The sequence below is a fragment of the Balaenoptera physalus genome (genome assembly GCF_965194825.1).
Source record: "Balaenoptera physalus genome assembly, chromosome: 16".
NCBI lineage: Eukaryota > Metazoa > Chordata > Mammalia > Artiodactyla > Balaenopteridae > Balaenoptera > Balaenoptera physalus.
The window spans coordinates 14,356,027-14,380,260 of record NC_138898.1 but is presented as its reverse complement, the minus strand read 5'-3'; the positions used below and the strand labels follow the sequence as shown (position 1 = coordinate 14,380,260).

General features: G+C 40.0%; 1 protein-coding gene and 1 long non-coding RNA gene across 3 annotated transcripts in view; one reads left to right on the top strand and one right to left on the bottom strand.

The window, feature by feature from the left end:
• The window catches only part of LOC309645800, a 141,586-nt gene extending 119,725 nt beyond the window's left edge, over positions 1 to 21,861 (top strand). Inside the window, exon 2 of the long non-coding RNA XR_014255069.1 lies at positions 21,648 to 21,861. This is a non-coding gene — a long non-coding RNA (uncharacterized lncRNA). The remainder of the gene's footprint in view (positions 1 to 21,647) is intronic.
• The window catches only part of ZNF334 (zinc finger protein 334), a 48,949-nt gene that overhangs the window by 16,762 nt on the left and 7,953 nt on the right, over positions 1 to 24,234 (bottom strand). For both annotated transcript variants that reach the window (XM_082431395.1, XM_082431397.1), the window contains exons 5-6: positions 4,411 to 4,629; positions 424 to 482 (exon numbers count right to left, since the gene is read on the bottom strand). In XM_082431395.1, coding sequence (XP_082287521.1) covers positions 424 to 482; positions 4,411 to 4,629 — 278 coding nt within the window. The remainder of the gene's footprint in view (positions 1 to 423; positions 483 to 4,410; positions 4,630 to 24,234) is intronic.

Genomic DNA, 24,234 nt, shown 5'->3' with positions numbered 1-24,234 from the left:
AAATAATTATTGTTCAAGTAGCTAGAAGATGTGATACGATTGTTAACAAAGAATTCTAAGAATACATAATTATTATGTAAAGAGAAAATGAAAAAAAATATTTAGAGCATTTCCACAAAGCCCGAGGTAAGGGAGGAGTGTATCTTATTTGGATGAAACTACAGATGAAAATGATTCCTGCTGTTGGTAGAAAAAATGTGTTCACATATGTGTTAAACACACCAAAGGTAATAATGGAATAAAAATAAAATGTAGTCCTTCAAAACCAGTAGAAGAAGAAAGGAGGAAAGTAAAATAAAACAGGAAAACGTTGGGAAATGAAAAAATGAAGAAGGACAATTGACAAGAAAGCATGGTTATTAAAAATGCAAAGCAACTCTTAGATGTCACTGAAAAATATTGAGTAATAAGTAAACAACTCACCTGGGCTGTGTTCATTTTCTCCTGCTCCTGGAAAAGTTTAGGGAACTGTGAAGGCAGAGCTGAAGGAAAGGGAAAGAGCAAAGAAATTGTGAGAAATATGATCAATCTTGAAGGTCCTTATAGCACTTGCCTAGAAATCCCTACGTATTAGCTGACAGTCACATGGTGGGAGATTGTCTCTGACCCTTCAGAAGGGGCAGGCATGCCGAGGGGACTCTTGCAACCCTGGTATAACCAGGGGAAGCTAAAAGAAGCAGGCTTTTCATTGTGGAGAGTAAATATTTTTTCCTTATTGGTTTCTTACAATTTATAGCCTTCTTTGATTTAGTAGCAGACAAATATAAAATAAGGTAAAATCCAACTAAGAAAGACCTGGTTAAACCCAGATAGCATAGCAAGGATGCGATGCTGTGCTTTTGGCTGTTATTAAACCTGTTACATTTCTGAAGTTTTTGATGTCTGGGATTTACATTAAAATAATCCAGTAGAGGGCTTCCCTGGTGGCGTACTGGTTAAGAATTCACCTGCCAAGGCAGGAGACATGGGTTCGAGCCCTGGTCTGGGAAGATCCCACCTGCCGCGGAGCAACTAAGCCCGTGCACCACAACTACTGAGCCTGCGCTCTAGAGCCCGCAAGCCACAGCTACTGAAGCCCGTGTGCCTAGAGCCTGTGATCCGCAACGAGAGAAGCCACTGCAATGAGAAGCCCACACACTGCAACGAAGAGTAGCCCCCGCTCACTGCAACTAGAGAAAGCCAGCGCGCAGGAACGAAGACCCAACGCAGCTAAAAAAATTTAATTAATTAATTAAAAAATAGTAATAATCCAGTAGAGGAAGGTGGAGGGGGAAAGTGTATGCACGCGTGCATACGTGCGTGCATGTTGGTGGCAGGGAGGATATATATGTTGATAATTGCTGAAGCTGTGACAAGTATATAGAGTCATATTATTTTCTTTACTGTTTTGTTTTAAATATTTCCATTTTAAAAAGTGTATAAAATGATGCAACAACCAAAACCTGATAGAGATTCTACTGATATTTTTAACTCCGTGAAGTTAAAGAATTAATAGGAACTTCTGACAACAGGGATAGGGGTGCTTTAACAAGTCTATATTTTTAAAAAGGGATTTATTCTCCTTTGGTTCCAGTGTCTTCAAAGGATGTTTTACTAAGACACTTGTTTTGACTTAACTGAGATGCGGTGGGCAGAACAGTGGCTGGGGAGGCAGGGGCCCTGGATGCGCCTTTTGGTTCCACCACTTACGAATAATACAAAGCTAGATGATAAGAATGTGGGTATAATAATATTAGTGATACCAACAATACTTGCATAGTGCTTACTATGCAACAGACATTGTTCTAAGTCCTTTACATATATTACCTCATTTATTCCTTAAATGGAGCAAGATGAGGAATTTGGGAATAACATCTACACACCAGTGTATATAAAATAGATAAACAACAAGGACTTACTGTATAGCACAGGGAACTATACTCAATATTTTATAATAACCTACATGGGAAAAGAATTTGAAAAAGACTATATATATGTATAACTGAATCACTCTGTTGTACACCTGAAACTAACACAACATTGTAAATCAACTATACTTCAATAAAAATATATATAATAGAAAAAACCAAAAAAAACCCAAAAAATAAATTAAAGCAGAAATTAAAAATTTAACACACACCTACAAAATTCCAAGTCCATTTGTGTAAGCAATTTTCCCCAAACCTTCAAGAAAAACAATAATCTACAGAATACATGCCAGAAACAGAAAAATAAACTTCCCCAATTCAATCTGTATGGCTCCTGTACTCTTGAGGCCAATGTCAGTTTAGGATAAGTGGAGAAAAACTTAGTCACTTGTTTCCCCGTATAAACTTAGATGCAAAAATCCTAACAAGGATTAACAAACTAAATAAAGCAATTCAATTAAAAAATTTTTTTAAAGAGCAAGCTGTAGGTACTATTATTATCCCATTTTATAGATGAGGAAATTAAGAAGTTAAAGTAATGCGGTAGAGCTGGGCCTTGAACCCTGGCGGTGTGGCTCCAGAAACCCTGTATTTAACCCCACGCTAATTACTTCCTCAGGCCCCCAATTGAGGTAGGATTACAGAACTCCTGAAAACTCTTCCTGTACCCGGATAAAGTCAGGGATGGGAGGTGGGCAGCATATCTCTAAATTCATGTGATGATGGGCGTGGCTTGAGGGCTGTGCAAAATCCTGGAAGAGGGGCTGGAGAATTAAGGGCATCCGGGAGGAGTTTCTGGAAGGAGTGGAGAGAGTGCCTCCCTATCCCTCCTCCCAGACGTGTCCTCATCAACCGTCCTCAGAATTTCCTCTTCCCGAGAAGCCTGCCTCCTGCCCACCACCCTCAGCCCAACTCCCCCTCCTTTGAAAAGTTGGCCCACACCTCTCGGACCAATGGTTCTCCACAACCTCTGGTGTGGTGGGGTTACTCAGGGCAGAAGGATCAGGAATTGCTTCCAAGCAAGCAAACAGAGAACCTGCTTGTTTCTGGGATCTCTGCCCTGCAGCTGTGGTGAGCGTGTCCGGGTAGCGTGAGGATCTCCCAGGTGAGAGTCCTGCTCCTGGTAACCCCCCCGCCTCTTTCTTTCCTCACGAGAGCTGTGTGATCCAGGGAAAATTTGTACCTGGCTGGGGAGGGGGGAGGGTAAATTCAAACAACTGGAATCTTCAGCCCCAGTCCCAACTCTCTCTTGCAATGAATTCACCATCCTCTACAACAGAAGTTCTCACAGAGTGGTCCCCAACCAGCAGCATCAGTGTCACCTGGGAACTTGATAGAAATGCAAATTCTTGGGCCCCTCCCCAAACCTCCTGAAACAGAAACTCTGGGGGTGAGGCCCAACAGAGCTATTGGGTTTTAACAAGCCCTCCAGCTGTTTCTGATACATGCTTTTTTGAGAACCACTGCCAGAAAATCTGGCTTGGGAGTCTGTAAACTGCTGCGGGCAGAGGACAGACAGACAATGAAAGGAGAGTCTAGAAGCCTCAATTATGCAGTAACCCAAGGGCTCTGAACAGAAACCAAGAAATCTCCAGAGCTTCTGGAGAAGACTCAGTCCCTGTACACTCCAGGTCCTTCCCTCTGGCTCTTAGGGACGTGCCACTCTGCTTAGTCCTGTGAAGGATGTGCTGCTAGACAAAACCCAGCATGGGATTTGGAAATAAAACTGTTTGAGGTTTGTAATCCCAGCTCCTTCAATTACTGGCCTGGAGACTTCCCCTCCAGAGTCTTGGTTTTCTTGTCAGTTAAAATGGGATGGGTAATACTGACTTTCCAGGGGGTCTTTGAGAACCAATAACGATCTTAATGAAAAGAACAGTGATAAAGGCAGTTAACATTTCCCGGGTGCTTAGTGAATGCCAGGACCGCTGCTGAGTGTTTACAGGTTATCTTAATTCAGTCCTCAAAACGACTTTGAGACAGGTTTTTGGAATAACTTCCTTTGGCAGATGCGGAAACTGAGATTTAGAGGCTCATCATTTTGTCCATGGAGACTCAGTGGCCAGGCTAGGATTTGAACTTGTCTTAGTTCAAATTCAGGCTCTTAAATCAGCGTGCACATAATAAATGTTATCAGAATTTATTCTCACCCCCGCCGGTGTCCTGGATTTGACTCGATAATGAATGGCTGGCCAGGGCGCATGCAAATTCGAGGAGCTTCTGGAAACAGCTCGTTACCATTCGGATGTTTTTTCTCAGCGCACTTCATTGTGACCTAGTAACCCGCGCTTCTCCCTTAGCCTCTTCGTGGAACCTGTAGGTCCGTAGCCAAGCTGCTCTGTCACTTGGCTTTCTTTAGCGGCAAATGCAGACCAGACTCAGGAACAAGTGCTATATAGGGTCTCAGCCTGCGTGGGATTCGCGCAAGTTTTTGCTTCCACCAGGTGTGGGCACAAAACCTACCCCAAGCTCAGCAAAAACCCCCTCCAAACTAGGTTCTCACCTGTAGCGCACATCCTTCGTGCAGGACCCCTCACTGAGCAATGCGTAGACCGGGAGGCTCCGGAATTATCTGCCACGCGAAGCTGGAGACCAGGGAGCGGGCGAACAATGAGGAGAACCGCACACGCGCAGAAGGAGCTGTGAGGGACCAGTTCCCTGCGCTCTCCTCCCGGTAATCCATCAAATTTGGGACTCCGTTTCCCATAAGTCTCAGCGTCCCCTTCGTTAGAGAATGTCAGAAGAGTTCCTGCTTTACTTGGTGAGTTGGATAATTTGTCCACCTCCACTCAAAACTGGATTTCAAAAGTAATACACCAAAACTGTGGCTAAAACGTCAGATACACATAAAACAAACGAAGATTTGATCAAAGGAGAGTACTCATAATCTCCTCTCCCAGAAACGACCATGTTAGGTGATACCTTTATTAAAATAGGACCCTAAAAGTGCAGTGTTATTTTGACCTTGTCATTAAACAAGTGGTTATTAATTTTCTTATTCTTTTTACATTTTTATTTTGAAAAATTTCAAACTTACAGAATAGTTGCAGGAATGATTCATTACGAATGAACACCTGTAAAATGTTTACTTAGCACCAACTGTTATTATTTTGCCACATTTGCATTCTCTCAATTCCTCTCTCTCATCTTCCTCACCATTTGAGAGTAAGTTCAAACATGAACTGTCACCCCTAAAATTAGCATACGTTTTCTAAGAGTAGAACATCCTTTTACATAACCACCACAAATCAAATTCAAGAACGTGAACACTGATATACTATTATCAAATATGTAGACCATATTCAAACTTCACCCGTTGTACCAATAATGTCCTTTATAACTTTTTTTTTTCTGATCTAGCATCTGATTCACAGTCATTCCTTACATCCAGTTGTCATGTCATTTAGACCTCTTTCATCTAGTTCCTCAGCCTTTTTTGTCTTTTATGACATTGGTAACTTTGAAGAGGACAGACTTGTTTTGAAGTGTTCCTTCATTTGGATTTGTCTGTTTCCCCACAATTAAATTCAGGTTATACATTTCTTGGCATAACATAATGGATGTTACGTTCTTCTCAGTAAATTATACCAGATCAGTTTCATACACATGATGTCAGTTTGTCCCACTTTTGGTAATATTAACTTTGATTCCATGATTAAGATGATGTGCAGGTCAACGTACTTTTATATCAATTGTTTCTCTTATGCCAATAGTAGTACTAGGAAATAAGTTCCAGTCACAGTAGCAGTCAGTATCTAGGACTAGGTTAACAAGAACTGGGCAGAACTTACACAAAAGAAACTATTACACTCTACTGTGTGACATTAAAATGTGAACGGAGACATGTACTGTCTTCCTAGATAGGAAGACAACATTCTTTAACAAAATTCCAATCAAAATCTCAATAAGTTGAGTGATGTGGTTTCTTTCTTTAATTTTAATTTTATTTTACTTTACAGAACACATCTAAATTTCATCTGGAAGAACAGAAAAAAAAAAAAAACCTAGGAAAACAGCCAGGACTTTAAAAAAAAATCAGAATACCTGTATTTCCTATCAGATATGAATATGAATAATATTAACATAATATTCAAAAAGCTGCCTCTGGCTCATTAAAGAACAGGTACCCAAGAGTTCATAAGAATTTACAGTATGATAAAGGTGGAATTTCCAAGTAGGGCACCATGGGGGGAGGGGAGAAATGAGGTAGTCAAGAAATCATGTTAGGAAACTAGAGGCAGTGTGGGGAGAGGGGAAGATTATCTCTCTCACCCTTTAAACCACATAAATTTACCCTTTATACCACATAAATTTCATATGGATTCTTGATTTAACATTTCAGTAGTTAAGCCACCAAGTACCTAGAGAAAATAGGAAAGAATTTTCTCATTTAATCTCTGCGTAGGGATGGCAGGCTGTCAAACCATAAAAGCAATGACTATTGAATTTTTTAAAATTAATTAATTTCTTTTTGGCTGCGTTGGGCCTTCGTTGCCGCGCGCGGGCTTTCTCTAGTTGCAGTGAGCAGGGTGGCTACTCTTCGTTGCGGTGCGCGGGCTTCTCATTGCGGTGGCTTCTCTTGTTGCGGAACACGGGCTCTAGGCGTGCGGGCTTCAGTAGTTGTGGCGTGTGGCCTCAGTAGTTGTGGCACACGGGTTTAGTTGCTCTGTGGCATGTGGGATCTTCCCAGACCAGGGCTCGAAACCATGTCCCCTGCCTTGGCAGGCGGATTCTTAACCACTGCACCACCAGGGAAGTCCATGACTATTGAATTTTACTGTAGAAAAATTTAAAACCTTACTTTCAGAAAAAAAACCTAGGTGAAAATATATTTGTTAAGTATATGAAAGAAATGGTTTACTGACTTTATTTAATTATCTCTTACACATTTATAAGAAGATCACCCTACCATAAAAATGATCTATGGATATGAAGGATAAAGTAATAAAAGGGAAAATGCAAATGAGGGATAAATATGTGAAAGCAGCCCATGGACTACAAATAAAAAATGCAAATTTTTAAATACATTTTTTGGTTTTTACACTCGGCAAAGATGATAAAGAAAAATGATATCCATGGGGGCATAAATTTGGGGAAATGTTTATTCTCATAAATTTCTATTTGGAATGTAATTTATAAAACAATTTGGAGGCCACTCTGTACCAACATTTTAAAAAAGCCTGCACTTTAATGGAGCGATTTTATTATTAGAAATATGAACTAAGGAAATGATTGTCCAAAGATACAGGTATAAGTACATTTCTTAAAGTTTATGTTAACAGCAACACATTGTCAAAAATCTAAATGTAAAAAAAAAAAAGAAAGAAAGAAAAGAAATGAGCTTGTAGGAGCCCATAAGTTGGGGTATTAGGAAACCATTAAAAAAATTATAATGCAGAGATGTATTGACATGGGGGAATTTACAATATATTTTTAAATAAAATGCTCTTTACACAAGAATACAAGGCATTGATTTTTTATTTTTTTGGTAAAAATCATAGATGTTTTCTAAGAGTAAAAAAACAAATGTAAAGGGCTTCCCTGGTGGCGCAGTGGTTGAGAATCCGCCTGCCAATGCAGGGGACACGGGTTCGAGCCCTGGTCTGGGAAGATCTCACATGCCACGGAGCATCCCACTGGGCCCGTGAGCCACAACTACTGAGCCTGCGTGTCTGGAGCACTGACACGCTCCAACACGAACCAACAGAAAAAATTAAATTTAGAATACGCATGATCTCCTTAATTTCACCTTTTTGTTTTTTGTTTGCTCTAAAACATTATTGAACTTTTCATAAATATTTTGATTTAAGGTATCTTGGATCTTGTTACTTTGTCATCTAAGACTCATTATTTTAATACAGGGGGAAAAAAAGATTAAGCAATTTCTTTTTATCTTGCTAACATGTAAAGTTTGCCATCCAGTCATTTGAATGTGATCCCTAGGTCCTTGGCAATACGTATTTGCATTCATGTTATTTCTGTTTCACTGCAGTTTTTAAAAGCATATAACGTGCCACCAATCGTCATGTGACGATTATAGAGGGCAAACTATAAAACTGTTTTTAAAAACAAGAAATAACCTGATAATTTCCCAGAATTAAAGTGAAAAGACTGCAAATTGAAAAGCCCCATTGACCACCAAACAAGATAGAAAAGGAAAACCCTAACCAGGTAAAAATATCATGAGTTATAAGAACAACAGAAATGAAAATTCTAAAAGCTCCTAGAGAGAAGGTACAGGTACAGGTACACTCTTCCCATTGATTAAATCGGGAAAACTGATTTAATGGTACATGGGATCTCTTTCTTATTTCTTACAACTACATATGAATCTATAAATATCTGAATAAATTGTCAATTATTAAAAATAAAAAATAAGAGACTCAAAAGGTCTTCACTTTTTTGTGCAGTCTCAGGTTATACCTGCAGAAGCTCAGGTATGTTTGTATCATGCTCCTGATAAACAATGTGAAAGAACCCAACACCTTTATTTTAAAGATGAGAAAACAGAGGTACATCAAGGTTAGGTACCTAAACCCCTAAAGCTTGTTAATATTAAGCAGATTATCATGATTTCTGCCTCTATAATTACAGTGATGGAGAGTTTGGTGGCAACTGTCAAGATCTCCAGCCCTGGGTTCAAAGACCTTTGGGATACATCCCATCAGTACTACAACTGGCCGTGTGATCTTAGAAAACTAATCTGTTTGGATTTTCTACTCATTAAAATGAGTCAATTGTACGTACACCAGTGGGATTTCAAGATGCTGAAATAAAATAACTCATGCTAGTACAATGCATGTGTGGTAAGAGACTCTCAAAATAACGCCTTTTTTTGGGCATATTAAGTGCTAGATGCTAGAACTAAAGGCTTTGTATAGAAAGATAAAAGGTACAGTCCTGGCTCCATGAGCGAAGTCTTGGAAGAGAAAATAACATCTATTTTTAAAAACTGTGCAGCACGAAGTATAAAAAATAAGTGGGTGCAGGGAGTTGATGAGCCTGGCTAAGAAAAAATGTGGCCAGGTGAGGAAGGGACAGCCTTAGAAATGTGAACTTTGCCCAGGATTATGCCCTTGAGGGGAGTGCCAAAGAGCACAGTCTTTTATTTTTTTAATTAAAAAAATAATTTTTTTTTCCTATTTTTTAGCCACACTACACAGCACGAGGGATCTTAGGTCCCCCACCAGGGATCGAACCCACGTCCCCTGCAGTGGAAGCGAGGAGTCTTAACCACTAGACCGCCAGGGAAGTCCTGAGCCCAGTCTTTTAGAGTCGGACAGATCAGCGGGTGAAGCCCTGTGCTGCCCCTCAGTGCTATGTGACCTTGGGCAAATCGCTTATATCTTGAATCCTCCCTTTCTTTGTCTCCAAAATAAGAATGATGATTTCCTTAGAGGGAGACTGTCAGGAAATGAGGTCACGAGTATGGAAGGGCTTAGCACCTGCTAGGTTCTCAGTATCTTCCTGCAGCCGGCTAAAATGGCCACAATAGATGCAAAATGTCACTGTCTTTACTTTCCGTATAATCCAACTCTATTTGCTCAGCCACAAATGATGGCAGGAAACATGTATTTATACCGCTCTAAGGTAATTGCACACCTTCGTTCTTAAAACAGACTCTTCTGAAGTTGACAGTTGATTGCGAAATGAGGTTCTGATTTTAGAGATGCTCTCAGGCACATCCTCTCCCCACATGTGCTCTTTCCCTTTCCTCCTATTGTGCCTCTGAATTAAGTGTTCCCTGCATGAAGGCCAAACAAGTGAAGGAGCAGGCAGATGTCTCAGGGCTGGGTGCTGTCTGATCGGGCTACTAGAACAAAATGTCATAGACTCAGTGGCTTATAAACAACAAACATTTCTCCCAGTTCTGGAGGCTGGAAAGTCCAAGATCAAGGTGCTGGCAGATTCAGTGTCCAGGTCCAGCAGGTCTCTGCCTGGGGCATCTCACCCTGCTTGGGCTTCGGTTTTGGCTTCTGTCCTGCTGCAGCGTTTGGTCCCCCTGGCTTTTAGAGGGAGTGAGCATCTGAACCTGACATCCCCCTTCACGGCCTCTGGTCCATGAATCCACCCTCTATGCCCGCCTCATCCCAACCTAGGCCATTCTCAGTCTCTGGCCCTCTGCATGTTTCCCCTGCTGCTATCACAACCCCCCACAAACATAAGGGCCTTAAAACAACACTAATCTGTTATCTTACAGTCTGGAGGTCAGAAGTCTGAAATGGGTCTGAAATAGGTGAAAAAACCAAGGTATTGGCAAGACTGTATCCCTCTGGATGGCTCCAGGGAGGATCCGTTTCCTTTCCTTTTTCAGCTTCCAGAGGCTGCTTACCATTCCTGGGCTCTTGGCTTCATCACCTGACCTTCCTGCCTCCTTTTTATAGGGGCCCTTTTGATTCTATCTGGACCACCTGGATATTCCAGAATACTCTCCCCATCTCAGGATCCTTAGCTTACTCACACCTGCAAAGTCCCTTCTGCCATGTAAGGTAACATATTCACAGGTTCTGGGAATCAGGATGTGGCCCTGTTGGGGGTGGTGATGGTCATTATTCTGTGTACCACACCCTTCCATCGTTCCCAGCCCCTGCGTGGGGCAAGCAGCACATGCTGGATTCCTCCATGTCACTGATGGGCCATGGGAAAGTGGAGGTGCTATTTGACACCATTTCCCTACCAAATGCAGGTAACTGCCTCTCCTCCTCCGGGCAGCTGCCTCATGTGGGGGAGGGGCACCACATGAGACCCCCCTCATCTCAAAGATCCAAGTGGGAAGAGTATCAAGTGGAGTGTGTGTAATATGACATCATGATTGGGGTACACAGCAGGCATGAATACGACCACTGGGGAATTTCCACCCTAAACCTTGACCAGACCATCCTACATCGCTTAATCCTTCCTGTTTCCAATACACTCAGGACCAGAAGTTTTCCATTTCTGTTATGGTCATGACCAATGACTTCATGACTTCAATTTTCAAGTCCAAATTGATATGTTTATATCTGCCTTCATTTTTAAAGGGTATCTTCACTGGGTATAGAACTCCAGGTGCATGGCCTCAACCAAACACCCCATCACCCCATTCTCCACTCTGGCTGGAATCCCACTTTCTTACCAGCACTGTGTGACCTTCAAAACTTCTCTTTGACTCAGTATCCCAGTCCTGTAGGCAGTGACTGGCCTTGATTGGGAAATGAGAAGATCCTGGGTGTGATGGTCTGGACTCTATATAAGCAGGCTCAGGTGTGTGCCAGGCTTGCTGGCTGTGCTGGGGCTGACCTCTCTGAGAGGGTGAGTTCACGCCCTGTTTCACTGCAAGGCAGAGGAAGTTTTGTTCACTGCAGATCTGGGAAATAGAGCGGCACACTTTGGCACGTGGGGACAGGCCCAATATACCTGAAATCCCAGCTACTGCAGCATCGTGTGTGGGCTCCTTGTAGGGCCCAGGAGAAGAGGGGAAACTTCAGGCCCAGGTTGGGAGGCTGTCGTGCGTTCCTGGTTTCCTCTGTGTATGTGGTTGAGGTGGTAGTGATTTGGGGTGGGGATGGGGGACATGGGTGCTTGATCTCACATACTTCTGCCCTCAGTTTTAAGGTGTGAGCTCACTGGAGCCTGTTTTGCCCTGAGAACAGAAGGACGAAGAGGAGAAAAATGGATCTTTCATTTCTAAAGGTGACATCACAGGTGAATCACTTACTTCTGAGTTCCTTCCTAAATACCAATTTACAGGCCTAATAACATTTGGCTGTTCGGGGCTGTAAGTAAGGGAGTATCTGTTGCAGGCCTCTCCCCTGGCTTCTGGTGGTTGCTGGCAGTCCTTGGCGTTCCTTGGCTTGTGGGTGCATTACCCTGGTCTCTGCCTTTATCCTCGCGTTGTGTTCTCCCCGTGTCTCTTCACAAAGTTGTCCCTCAGTGCATGTCAGCCTCTGTATCCAGATTTCCCTTTCCTGAACCATTAGATTAAGGCCCATTTGTATCTCATTTTAACCTGATTACTTCTGTAAAAACCCTATTTTCAAGCAAGGTCACATTCTTAGGTCCTGGGGGTTAGGACTTCCATGTATCTTTTTTCGGGGACCACTATGAATCCATAACAGACTGATACAAGAAAAATTAACAAGACATTTCTTCTGGTAGAGAAGTTTTCCATTTCTGTTATGGTCATTGGTCATTCAATTTTCAAGTCCAAATTGATATGTTTATATCTGCCTTAGTTTTTAAAGGATATCTTCACTGGGTATAGAACTCCAGGTGCATGGCCTCAACAAAATGCCCCATCACCCCATTCTCCACTCTGGCTGGAATCCCACTTTCTTACCAGCACTGCATGACCTTCAAAACTTCTGTCTGACTCAGTATCCCAGTAGCTGTTCTTCAAGCCTGGCCCCGTGTAGGCACAATTCCAATGACAGCCAAGGACCCAAGGGAAATTTTCATACAAGCGTTTAAGGCTCCCTGTGTAGCACCCTGCCCTCCAAATGCCAGCTATGTTGGAAGCTCCAAACTCCGATGCCCAATCCCTACATCCAGCAAGGTCACTGCTTTCTACTTGGGTTCTATGTCCCTGCACTGTGGCTCTAGAAATGCCATCAAAGAGAATGCCAGGATGACGCGCTTTTCCTCTGTCAAGGATCAAAACCCTGAATAGGTTGCTTTCCAGGGTGTAAAAGTAGTGGTTGTATATTTATCTACCTTTTTCCGCCCTTTCACAGTGAGAGGGTAATTCAGAGCAACTGTTCCATCATGGCTAGAACCAAAGGTGTCTGTCCTTTCATATAAAGTACAGTTCAAACTGATTTCATTTTTGAAGGTCTCCCTTGATGCCTCAAGCCCATATAATCTCTATCAATCCACACTGTATGGCATTGAACAAGTGATTGTATTAATCAGGGTTCTCTGGAGAAACAGAACCAACAGGATATATCCATCCATATAGATATATAGATAGATATTGGTATATTATATAGATATAGATATAATGACTAATTATAAGGCTGAGAATAATGTAATTATGAAGGCTGAGAAGTACCAAGATCTGCAGTCAACAAGCTGGAGATCAGGAAAGCCGATGGTTTTGTTCTAGTCCAAGTCTGAAAGGCTGGTGTAAGTTCCAGTCTGAAGTCTGGCAGGCTTGAGACTTGAGTGGTGTTTCAGTTTAAGTCTGAAGGCAGGAAGAGAACGATGTCCCAGTCCAATGGTCGGGCAGGAGGAGTGTCCTTATTATTCCACCTGGCTGGGAGTCTGATTAGAGGCCGGCAGTCACAATCCTGCAGATGGTAGCTTCACTCCGTTGACTCCTCAGCCAAACACATACACAAAATGTATGTTTCTTTAGCTGTTACTTTTTCATGAGGATAGGTAATTTTGCCTTCCAGACTCTACAAGGACAAAGTTTATTTCTTACAGTTTCCATTGTGTATATGTGTGTGTGCGTGTGTGTATGTATGTATTCATTCCTTATAGTCTGCCTGCCTCCCTATTACGGACAACTTGAAAGATATGTACCAAGGGCCACATGAAAGCATGTACACCTATAAAGAATAAATTGTTATTTCAGGAGTCAGTGAAGTTTAGAGACGTGGCTGTGGTCTTTTCTCCGGACCAGTGGGCTCATCTGAGCCCTGAAGACAGAGAATTGTACCGGGATGTGATGCTGGATACCTGTGATCACCTTGTGTTTTTGGGTAAGGAGAGCTTTCTTTGTTAGTTTAAAACTGCCCAGGGTAGAATTTTTCCTTCCATGGGACCATCTGCAAAGTCCCTGAAAATGCTTGGCTGAATTTCAACTTGATATTCCTCGGTAAAGTATTGGCGCTGGGTGGTGATAGGCATTTTCATTTCGTGATGACGGAAGCTTCATATTCTCCAAACCATCACACCTTCCTTAAAAACCATGCCGCTGAGGCTCGTGTCTGCCTAAGAAATAGCTGGGGAACTGTTAAAAATGTAAATGGCTTTTTTTTTTTTTTAAACAGAACAGTTCCTGAGAGATTTTTGAGGTGATATGAGATTCATTATCACCAAAAGTATGGGTCTAAATTCTGTAATAACCACAGCATGGTCAAGGTCATTTATTTTTCTTAGGACACTGGACTTACAAGGCAGAAGTGACAGCCTCTTTGAGGCGAGGGAAGGAGCCCTGGATGGTGGAGAGAGAGGTGACAAGTGCTCCATGCCCAGGTAATTGACAAGCAACAAGCAGGTGGAGGCCATCACAGTTCACATCCCAACTGGTCAGACTAAGCTGGACCCCTCAAGTGACAGGAGAGGAGCTCCCCCGTGGGCTTCTAAAGAAATCTTATTTTTATCCCACATTCATCCCTCCCCCTGTACTCCTTTCCTTGTTCCTCCAGTCTTAGGGTACTAAATGGTGTGCTGGTTAAAATTTTTGAAGGGATAGGAGTATGAATAGCTGAACTGGTCAGATACTTGGGAGGTACTCCCATTGGTCCTTTTGTTCAAAATCAGTTACTCATCCACGAATGGATTCTTCCATTGATATTTGTAGTGTATCTCAATACTTCTACGTTATACTTAATACTTTAAAATTGAGCCTATCTCTGCCTTGATTCTTTTATTAAAACTCTATTTATTCAGAGTCTGTACTTCTCTTATAAATTCTGAGAATACTTGAGTTTCAAAAATGAAAAATACAGCTATTTTAGGATGCTATTGAATGCACAGATTAATTCGGGAAGAACTGCCATCCTTCTTCCCATTGATGAATATTGCTCTACCTTCTATTCAGATGTTGGTTTTACATTCATTAATACATTTATTTTTTTCTCAAATGTTTTGACTGTATTTTAGATTATTTTATGTATAACCCATAGATCTTGTACATATTATGAAATTTCAAGCATACATTATTAACTATAGTCACAATGCTATGCATTAGGGCCCCAGAATTTATTCATGTTATAAACTAAAATTTGCACACTTTGACCAACGTCTAGTTTTTCCACCCACAGCTGCCCCTGGCAATCATTGTTCTTCTGTTTCTATGAGTTCAACGTTTTTTTTTTTTTCTTTTTAAAGATTCCACATACAAGTGTGATTACACAGTATTTGCCTTTGTCTGGCTTATTTCACTTAGCAGAATGTCCTCTAGGTTCATCCATGTTGTCACAATGGCAGGATATCCTTTTTTATGGCTGGATAATATTTCATTTTGTATATATACAACATTTACCCATTCATCTATCAATGGACACTTAGGTTGTTTCCGTATCTTGGCTCTTGTGAATAATGCTGCAATGACCATGGGAGTGTTTATCTCTTCAAGATACTCATGTCATTTCTTTTGGATATATGCCCAGCAGTGGGATTGCTGAATCATATGACAGTCCTAATTGAAATTTTTGAGGATCCTCAGCCAACACTGTGAAAGTATTACTCCATTATCTTCTTGCCAAATCGCTACCATTGAAAAGCTTCACATCAATCTGACTCTTAGCATTATTGGTGATCTGTACCTTCTCTCTAGGAGCTTTTAGAATTTTCATTTCTGTTGTTCTTATAACTCATGATATTTTTACCTGGTTTGGGTTTTCCTTTTCTATCTTGTTTGGTGGTCAATGGGGCTTTTCAATTTGCAGTCTTTTCACTTTAATTCTGGGAAATTATCAGGTTATTTCTTGTTTTCAAAAACAGTTTTATAGTTTGCCCTCTTAGCACAGCTGGCAGTACATCAGTCTCATAAAATTTTATTAAGGTATAATTGACTTAAACTGTGCATATCTACAGTATACAATTGGATAAGTTCTGACATAAAGATATACCTGGGAAGCTGTCCCACAGTCAAGATGGTGAACACAGTAATCATCCCCAGAGGTTTCCTTGTCCCCTTTCAATCCTCCCCTCCTCACTCTTCCCTCCTGTCCCCTCATCCCCAAGCGACCACTGATCTGCTGTCACTCTAAATTGCATTTTCTGGAGTTTTATATTAATAGGATCGTGCAGTACACACTTTTTGTTTTTGATTTGTCTGGCTTCTTTAACTCAGCATAATTATTCTGAGTCACCCACGCTATTGTATATATCAGTAGTTAATTCTTTTATACTGCTGAAAGTAATCCATTGTATAGATGTACAGAATTTGCTTATCCATCTTTTCACAGGCATTTGGGTTGTTTCCAGTTTGTTTGTATTTGGAGGATGTCTTTCTTGTAGTTTTAATTACTCCTTTTCACCTAGAGTGAAAACACTGCATTGCCTTTGGCACCTTAGTGAAAAAAAAAAAAATCAGTTGTCTATATATGTCTTCATAATATACCCTTACTACTCTTAATGGCTAGAGAATCTGTAGTTACGTCACCTCTTTCATTCCTGACATTGATACTTTGTGTCCTCTCTTTTGTCTTCCTCATCAGTCTAGCTAGGTTATCAACTTTACTGATCTTAAAGAACCAGCTTTATGTTTTATTGTTTTTTTCTGTACTGATTTCTTGTTCTCTATTTTATTGATTCCTGCTTTGATTTTTTTTTTATTACTTCCTTTCTTACTTTGGTTTAATTTGCTCTTTTAAGATTTTAAGGTGAAAGCTGATTGATAGTTGTGTTCAACTATATTTGATATTGTGCTTACCTCTTGAATCAATTATTGAGAGTGGGGTATTGAAATTTCCAACTATAATTGTGAATTTATTTCTCTTTGACGTTCTTTTTGCATCATGTATTTTGAAGCTCTGTAGGTGCATAAACAATGCTCCTGATTAACTGACCTCTTTATCATTATTAAACAAACTTACATATTTAGCATGTAGTTATGATTGATTTTTTTTATTCCTTTGGTTAAATCCAAATTTTGTATGTCTGATTTTTTTTTGCTTTCATTTTTTAAAATTATTTTTTTAAATTTATTTTTATTATTTATTTATTTTATTTATTTATTTTTGGCTGCATTGGGTCTTCATTGCTGTGCATGGGCTTTTTCCTGGTTGCGGTGAGCAGGGAATCTCTTCGTTGTGGTGCATGGGCTTCTCATGGTGGTGGCTTCTCTTGTTGCGGAGCACGGGCTCTAGGCTCGCGGGTTTCAGTAGTTGTGGCGCATGGGCTCAGTAGTTGTGGCTCACGGGCTCTAGAGAACAGGCTCAGTAGTTGTGGCACATGGGCTTAGTTGCTCCATGGCATGTGGGATCTTCCTGAACCAGGTATCAAACCCATGTCCCCTGCATTGGCAGGCGGATTCTTAACCACTGTGCCACCAGGGAAGCTCCTTTGCTTTCATTTTTGAAAGAGTTTAGCTGGACATAGAATTCTGGTTGATAGGTTTTTGTTTTCTTTTTCTTTTAAACATTAAAGATCTTCCTTTTTTTTTTTTTTGCTTGCAGTATTCCAGTGAGAAATCTGATGTCATCCTTATCTTCACGTACAGCATTTTTCCCCCCTCTGGTTGATTTTACAGTTTTCTCTTTATTACCAACTTTGAGCAATTTGATTGTGATATGCCTTGCTGTGATTCTCTTCATGTTTCCTAGGCTTGACTTTGATGGGCTTCTTAGATCTGTGAGGTTATAGTGTTCACTGTGTTTGGAAATTTTTTGGCCATTATTTCCTTAAATATTTTTCTTTCTGGTCCTTCCATCTCCCTTTCTCATCTTTTTCAGAGATTCCAGTTGCCCATATATTAAGCCATTTGAAGTTGGCAAATCTTCTAACATTTTTTTTCCTTATGGGACTTACATTAATGGATGGTGATACTTCTCTTTTAATCCTGACTGTTCTAACTTTTGAGTTACATATTCCATTTCTTCAGTCCTTTTTCCTCTGGGTTCTCCAACCAGGTTTCCCAGGTTACTGTGTTGTCTTTGTGTAACTTTGTCTTTGGCCATACGATTTTTCTATACATGTGAACTATTAGGTTTATTTAAATATTATATCTTCAAATCAATTTTCACTTTGTTCTTTTTTATTACCACCTGATTTCATCTTATGTTGCAATGTCTTTTAGACAGTATTAGTCATGTATATATTTAAACTATTTCTCTGTAGCCATACATTTTCTAAGTACTTCAGTAGCATTTTAAGATCTAGAATGATGAGGGTAAAAGAAACACATGCTAGTTTTCCATTGTTAATTAACCTTTTTAATTAAAAAAATTTCCTAGCAATTAACCCATTTTCATTTAGATTTCTTTATTACCCAAAAAAATAAATGTTAGAAATTATCTTTTTGTCAAACTGTGGGGTCATAAGTTTGATAGAGTCTAGTGTTATCAAGATACTAGAAAGTAAAGATGTGCTCATGCAATATAAGAACTTACTTGAGTGTGGTGTGTGTATACATAAAAAAATAGGACTCCTTTTCATTTCTAAGAATCTATGCCTAGAATACATTTCAACAAATTAACAAAGATGTGTATATATGATTGTTCTTAGTGTTCTCGGCAATAACAAAAATAAACAGAACTCAAATATCCAAGTAGAGCACTGGCCCAATCAATAATAACCCTGTCATAAAGTAAAATACTAAATATTAGTAAAATTGATAAACCAGGTTAATATTTACTCATAGAGAAATCCCCAGTTTTGTTGTTCAAAGGAAAGTATTTAAAGTATAGTCACTTTCACAAATTGCTGTATCTATAGAGAGAGATTTTAAAGGACCTTAGTGAAAATAAAACTTTAATCCTTGCTTAGAATTTCATGTGGCTCTTTTTAGAGTCTTTAAACTTTTCTGTTTTGGTGATTACAATTTCAACGAGTCATTTTTCAATTACAAATGTTAAGTATTTCAAGTTGAAAGAAATTTTTCACTGGATACACGTTGATCACTTAAATTATCCTTGTACTTGGAGAACACTTCTCTCTCATTCCTCCCCTAACAAACTCCAACTTCTCCTCCTACCCCTCCAAAGTCCTCAGTCACTGAACCCTTCTCTCCCTGCTACCCCACTAACTAGTGATCTCATTTGTTGTGATGCCTGGATTTAATTTTATTTTTCTCATACTGTCTTCCCATTAGCATGTCAACCATCACTGGTGAATTATCATGCCCTTTATGAATCTATGAATACCTTCAGGCAAAGCTCTCACCATGCAAAATATCAAAAACCTTCTACTTTTGTTCAGCGTTATGAATGTGGTGACTGCAGCATGGCTTTTAGCTATAGATCACAACTTACTGAACACCAGAGAATTCACAAGGTAGAGAAAGTCCACAGATATGATGAAAATGCAAAGGACTTTAGGCATCCCGCATCATTTACAACGGTCCAAAGAATTTATATTCTGGATAAACACCTTGAATGTAACCAATGTGGCAAAACCTTTAACAGAGCTTCAAAGTTTATTCAACATCAGAGCACACACAGCGGACTGAAACCACACAAGTGTGATGTGTGTCAGAGGGCCTTCAGGTTTCTTTCATCCCTTAATACACATCAGAGATTTCATGCTGGCAAGAGATCAAATCTGACTCAGCATCAAAGAACTCCTCCACAAAAGAAACTCTTTGTCTGTACATTTTGTGGAAGAACCTTTCACAGTTCCTCAGAAAAAATTCAACACCAAAAAACTCATACTAGAAAGAAATACTACACATGTAATCACTGCAGAAAGGACTTCAATCCATATTCACAGTTTCTCTTACATCAAAGAGTTCATACTGGAGAGAGACCCTACAAATGTAATGATTGTGAAAAATCCTTTAAAAGCCAATCGAATCTTAACAAACATCAGAAAATTCATACTGGAGAGAAGCCCTTTTCATGTAATGAATGTGAGAAGACCTTTACCCAGCTCATAGATCTTAATCGTCATCAACAAATCCACACTGGGGAGAAACTTTACATCTGTGATGACTGTAAAAAGACCTTTGTCCGTTTCTCAGATCTAACGCGACACCGAAGAACTCATACTGGAGAGAGACCCTACAAATGTAATGTTTGTGAAAAAACCTTTAAACATCAGTCAAATGTTATTAAACACCAGAAAATTCATTCTGAAGAAAGGCCCTTTACATGCGATGGATGTGAAAATACCTTTCGCTATTACTCTGACCTTAACCGACATAAAAAAATTCATACTAAAGAGAAACCCTATAAATGTAGTGAGTGTCAAAAGCTTTTTAACCATAGTTCAAACCTTAGTAAGCATATGAAAATCCATACTGGAGAGAAACCCTTCGTATGTAATCAATGTGGAAAAGCTTTCAGTCTAAACTCTAAACTTTCTCGACATCTGAAAACTCATGATAAAAAGAAACCCTAAGACTATAGAAGATGCAGGAAGGCACTTAGAAATCACTTACCTTTTACTAGAAATCAAAAATCTAAACCAAAGAGATCAATGTGGAAAGGGTTTTAGCCAAAGCCTATTCTTCCGCATGAATTCATCCTGTATGGAATATTTTAGAAATTTAAATACATGTTGAAGAAACGGGAAGATGTGATCAGAGATGTACTTTCTATATTATAATTGACTCAAATCTTTGAGCAAAAATAGTTAAACATGCTCAAGCAAAACGTGAAACTGAATGAGGCAGTTCCTATGATGGGAAGTAGGCTAAGAGGCAGCTCAAAGGGTGTAGTAAAAAGAACAGATTCATTTTGCTGTTTGTTCATAATCTATTTTCACTGGGTGAATAAAATCATATTTTTAATAGAGGTAGCTCTCTAAAAGTGTAAACTTTTGTATGGAGAGGATGAAACCCTAATCTAAGTGTAAGTAAGGAAAACAAAAGCCATCTCTTTGGAATTAAAACTTCAGAGAAGAAGAAACTTTGCCAGTGAACAATGAAAAACAAAAAGTGGGTCACTATTTAAAAAACTAAAGGATAAAGAGTTAAGAGGGTAGACATGAGAAATCCAAAGGTTGTGGGTCAGTGGTGAGAAGATGGTCTCTGCTCCTGTTCTAAATGAAAACAACTCGGAGACACCCAGCCTCCCCAAATAGCTGGCACCACTCTTGGATGTATCTGGAGAACCAAGAGGAGATGGAGAGATTGCAACAATTCTAGGACTTAGATTCAGGACCTGGAGAATTTATTACTCATAGTGTTATCTGTAATAAGTTGATTTCCTGTATTCCCTGATGACTAAATCATAAGTTTTCTAGTGCATGCTAATACTGGTGTGTAATGCTGGATACAATCAGGCCTTGTGTCAGAAATCTACTTTCCTGAATTGGTTCCCATAATCATTGGTGGCAGCTTAACCCTGTTCAGCCAAGTGGGATGGGCGTAGTGTAACAAGTCTCTTTAGGACTGGCCTCAATCCATAGAAAGTGATGGAAAGACAACACTGTTTCTTCGAGGGTCATTTTCTCATCTTTCTGACCTCTGCTTTCCCAGATATTAGAGTATAATAGTGGCTGCCACAGAGCTAAATTGTTGTAATCCCCAGACGTGGCCCCTCGTCTCATGATCGTTCCTTATGTGCTTTTTATCTCTAAGAAAAGGTGTGTACATAAGTTCACTTTTTGTAAATAACTTATAAAACTATAATGTGTCTGTTAAGTTATATATGAGCTGAAAATGCAACTGAAATAAGTTTTAAAATGAGTACAAAATAAATGTTATAAATACAATTATAAAAATGTAAAATGGTTATTGGGATAAGGAGGGGGAAATTTGGCAATTACTCCTAATTTTGGTCTTTAAAATTCTGGTTTAGAGTCAAATTTAACAGGAATTATTTTATGTGCTTAAAAACATTAAGGAGGCTTCCCTGGTGGTGCAGTGGGTGAGAATCTGTCTGCCAATGCAGGGGACACGGGTTCGAGCCCTGGTCTGGGAAGATCCCACATGCCGTGGAGCAACTGGGCCCGTGAGCCACAACTACTGAGCCTGCACGTCTGGAGCCTGTGCTCCGCAACAAGAGAGGCCGTGACAGTGAGAGGCCCGTGCACCGTGATGAAGAGTGGCCCCCGCTCGCCCCAACTAGAGAAAGCCCTCGCACAGAAACGAAGACCCAACACAGCCAAAAATAAATAAATAAATTAAAAAAAAAAATTAAGAATTTCCAACATGGCCCCTAGCTGTAAAGGCTATACTATAAGGAGAAAAGAAAGAAGCTTAAGAGAACAGAACAGCTTGTACTGAAAAGTCTAGTATTCCAAATTTGCTAACACCAGACTCAATAGAAACCTAGATTCCAATAAGAAATGTCTAACATATTCTTTTTATATCTGTTGCCATGTTTCCTGTGAACTATCACTAATTATAAGCCAAAAGTCTCTAATTATATGAAAATAAAAAGGATAAAAGAATAGCCATTATGCAAAAGTTAGGCCATTCAAGACATTCTCATTGGCAAGTTTCAGCTGAAAAATCTTAATTTCCTATTGGATTTTTAATATTAAAACACATATTTCCACTGTTTAAGCAAATAATAAGAGTTATTGGTATGATAAGTGGAGAGAGAAGCTAGAAATGCTTATATAGAGGCTTAAAATGTCATCTAAACACTAACATAGTGTGTACAACTTCCTTTTTTTGCTTTTAATAATTAATTCCTTATTTAAATTCACTGTCACACATTTGAGGACGGAATCCAACAGGGTGTTGTAGGTTGATGTGAGTCGCTCCAAAAGATACACTGAAGTCTTAACCCTTGTGTGCAGGAAAAACTCAGTTCTCCTGTGTTTCTCCTTTATCCCACACTACCACTACATTCACACTTGTGACACCAGATGTGTGGTTTTTTTTCCCACACGAAGCAATTCTGTGATACTGGTTGAGTGTCTTATAATTTAATTCATTTCTGACTATACCCACCTGGGGATAGTGTCAGATCCCACAGGGTAAGGGTACAAGTCCCACAAGACTGCCCCTCAACCCCAACTTCAAATCCCAAGTCCAGGTTGTCACCTGTGCTTCTGACAGGTTGGCTATAAATCAGAGGTTCCCATGACCCTCTCCTAGAGTTTGATTAACTTGCTAGAGCAACTCACAGAACTCAGGTGAACAGTTTACTTGCTGTTTACCAGTTTATTATAAAAGGATATGATAAAGGATACAGGTGAACATTTAGATGGAAGACATGCGTAGGGCAACATATGTGGGAAGGGGCATGGAGCTCCTGGGGAAGCCACTCTCCCAGCACCTCCACCTGGAAGCTCTCCAAACCCCATACTGTTGGGGTTTTTATGGAGGCTCTATCATGCAGGCAGGATGTGGAACCAGGAGGACGGAATACCATGGTTAGTCCCCTTATTACCACCTCTGCAGATGAAGGGATTTGGGTCCGTTACTAGAAGGCTATGGAGACAGAGTTAGAACACAAAACCCAACCTGTGCAATCTGAGAATTTAAAGCACCATAAATTAGGAAATTATAAGCTACTAAATTATCATAAGAACAGTTGGTTTTGATGTGGAATGAAATAAGGTTAGATCCTCAAACCTCATACTGTCACACAACAATGTGGAAAGGAACAGATTAACTTAAACATCATCTCTTTCATTATTTTAAAAGGGAGGCACACGTGGCATAATGTTTGAATTGTTGAACGTTTTCATGGTGCCCAGTGAATGTTACAACACATTTATTAAACACGCTCTATTTCTCTCCTGTGTGAGTTTTCTAATGTGATAATGAGGTTTGATTTATGGCTAAAAGTTTTCTCACATTAATTGTGTTTATACAATTTCACTCCTCGATGCCTATCCACAGAGTTTTAGCATTGTGTAAATTACCTGATTTGTTCCTTTGTTGATCACCGCTTTCTTGGAATTCATTCCTTATGAGTTTTCTGATGTAGCAAGAAGTTTGATTTGTGGCAAAATGTTTTCTCGCATCCGTGACACTCATAGGGTTTCTCCCTGTGTGTATTTTCTGATGTTCAGTGAGAGTCCACAGCCGATGGTAGGCTTCCCCACACTTGTTACATTCCTAGGGTTTCTCTCACATATGAATTCTCCGATGTACTCTGAAGCCTGACTTATGGCAGGAGGATTTCCCACGTTCAGCACATTCATACGGCTTCTCCCCAGTGTGAGTTCGCTGGTGTTCAACGAAGGAGAACTTCTGGTGGAAGGTTTTCCCACATTCATTACACTCGTAGGGTCTCTATCCTGTGTGTGTCCTCTGATGGCAAGTGAGGGCCGACTTCCGGCAGTACGTTCTCCCACACTCGCTACATTCATATGGTCTCCCCCATATAGTTCTCTGATGCTTGATGTGTGAGTTTTTGTTGATGGCGTGTCCACGTCCGTTGCACTCATAAAGATTCCCCTTTGTGTGCACTCTCTTATATTCACTGTGGTTTGACGTCACAGCGAATGTTCTACCACAGTTATTAAACACACTGCGTTTCTCTCCAGTGTGAGTTCTGTGATGTACAGTGAGTGTTGACTTATGGCAGAAAAATTTCCCACATTTGTT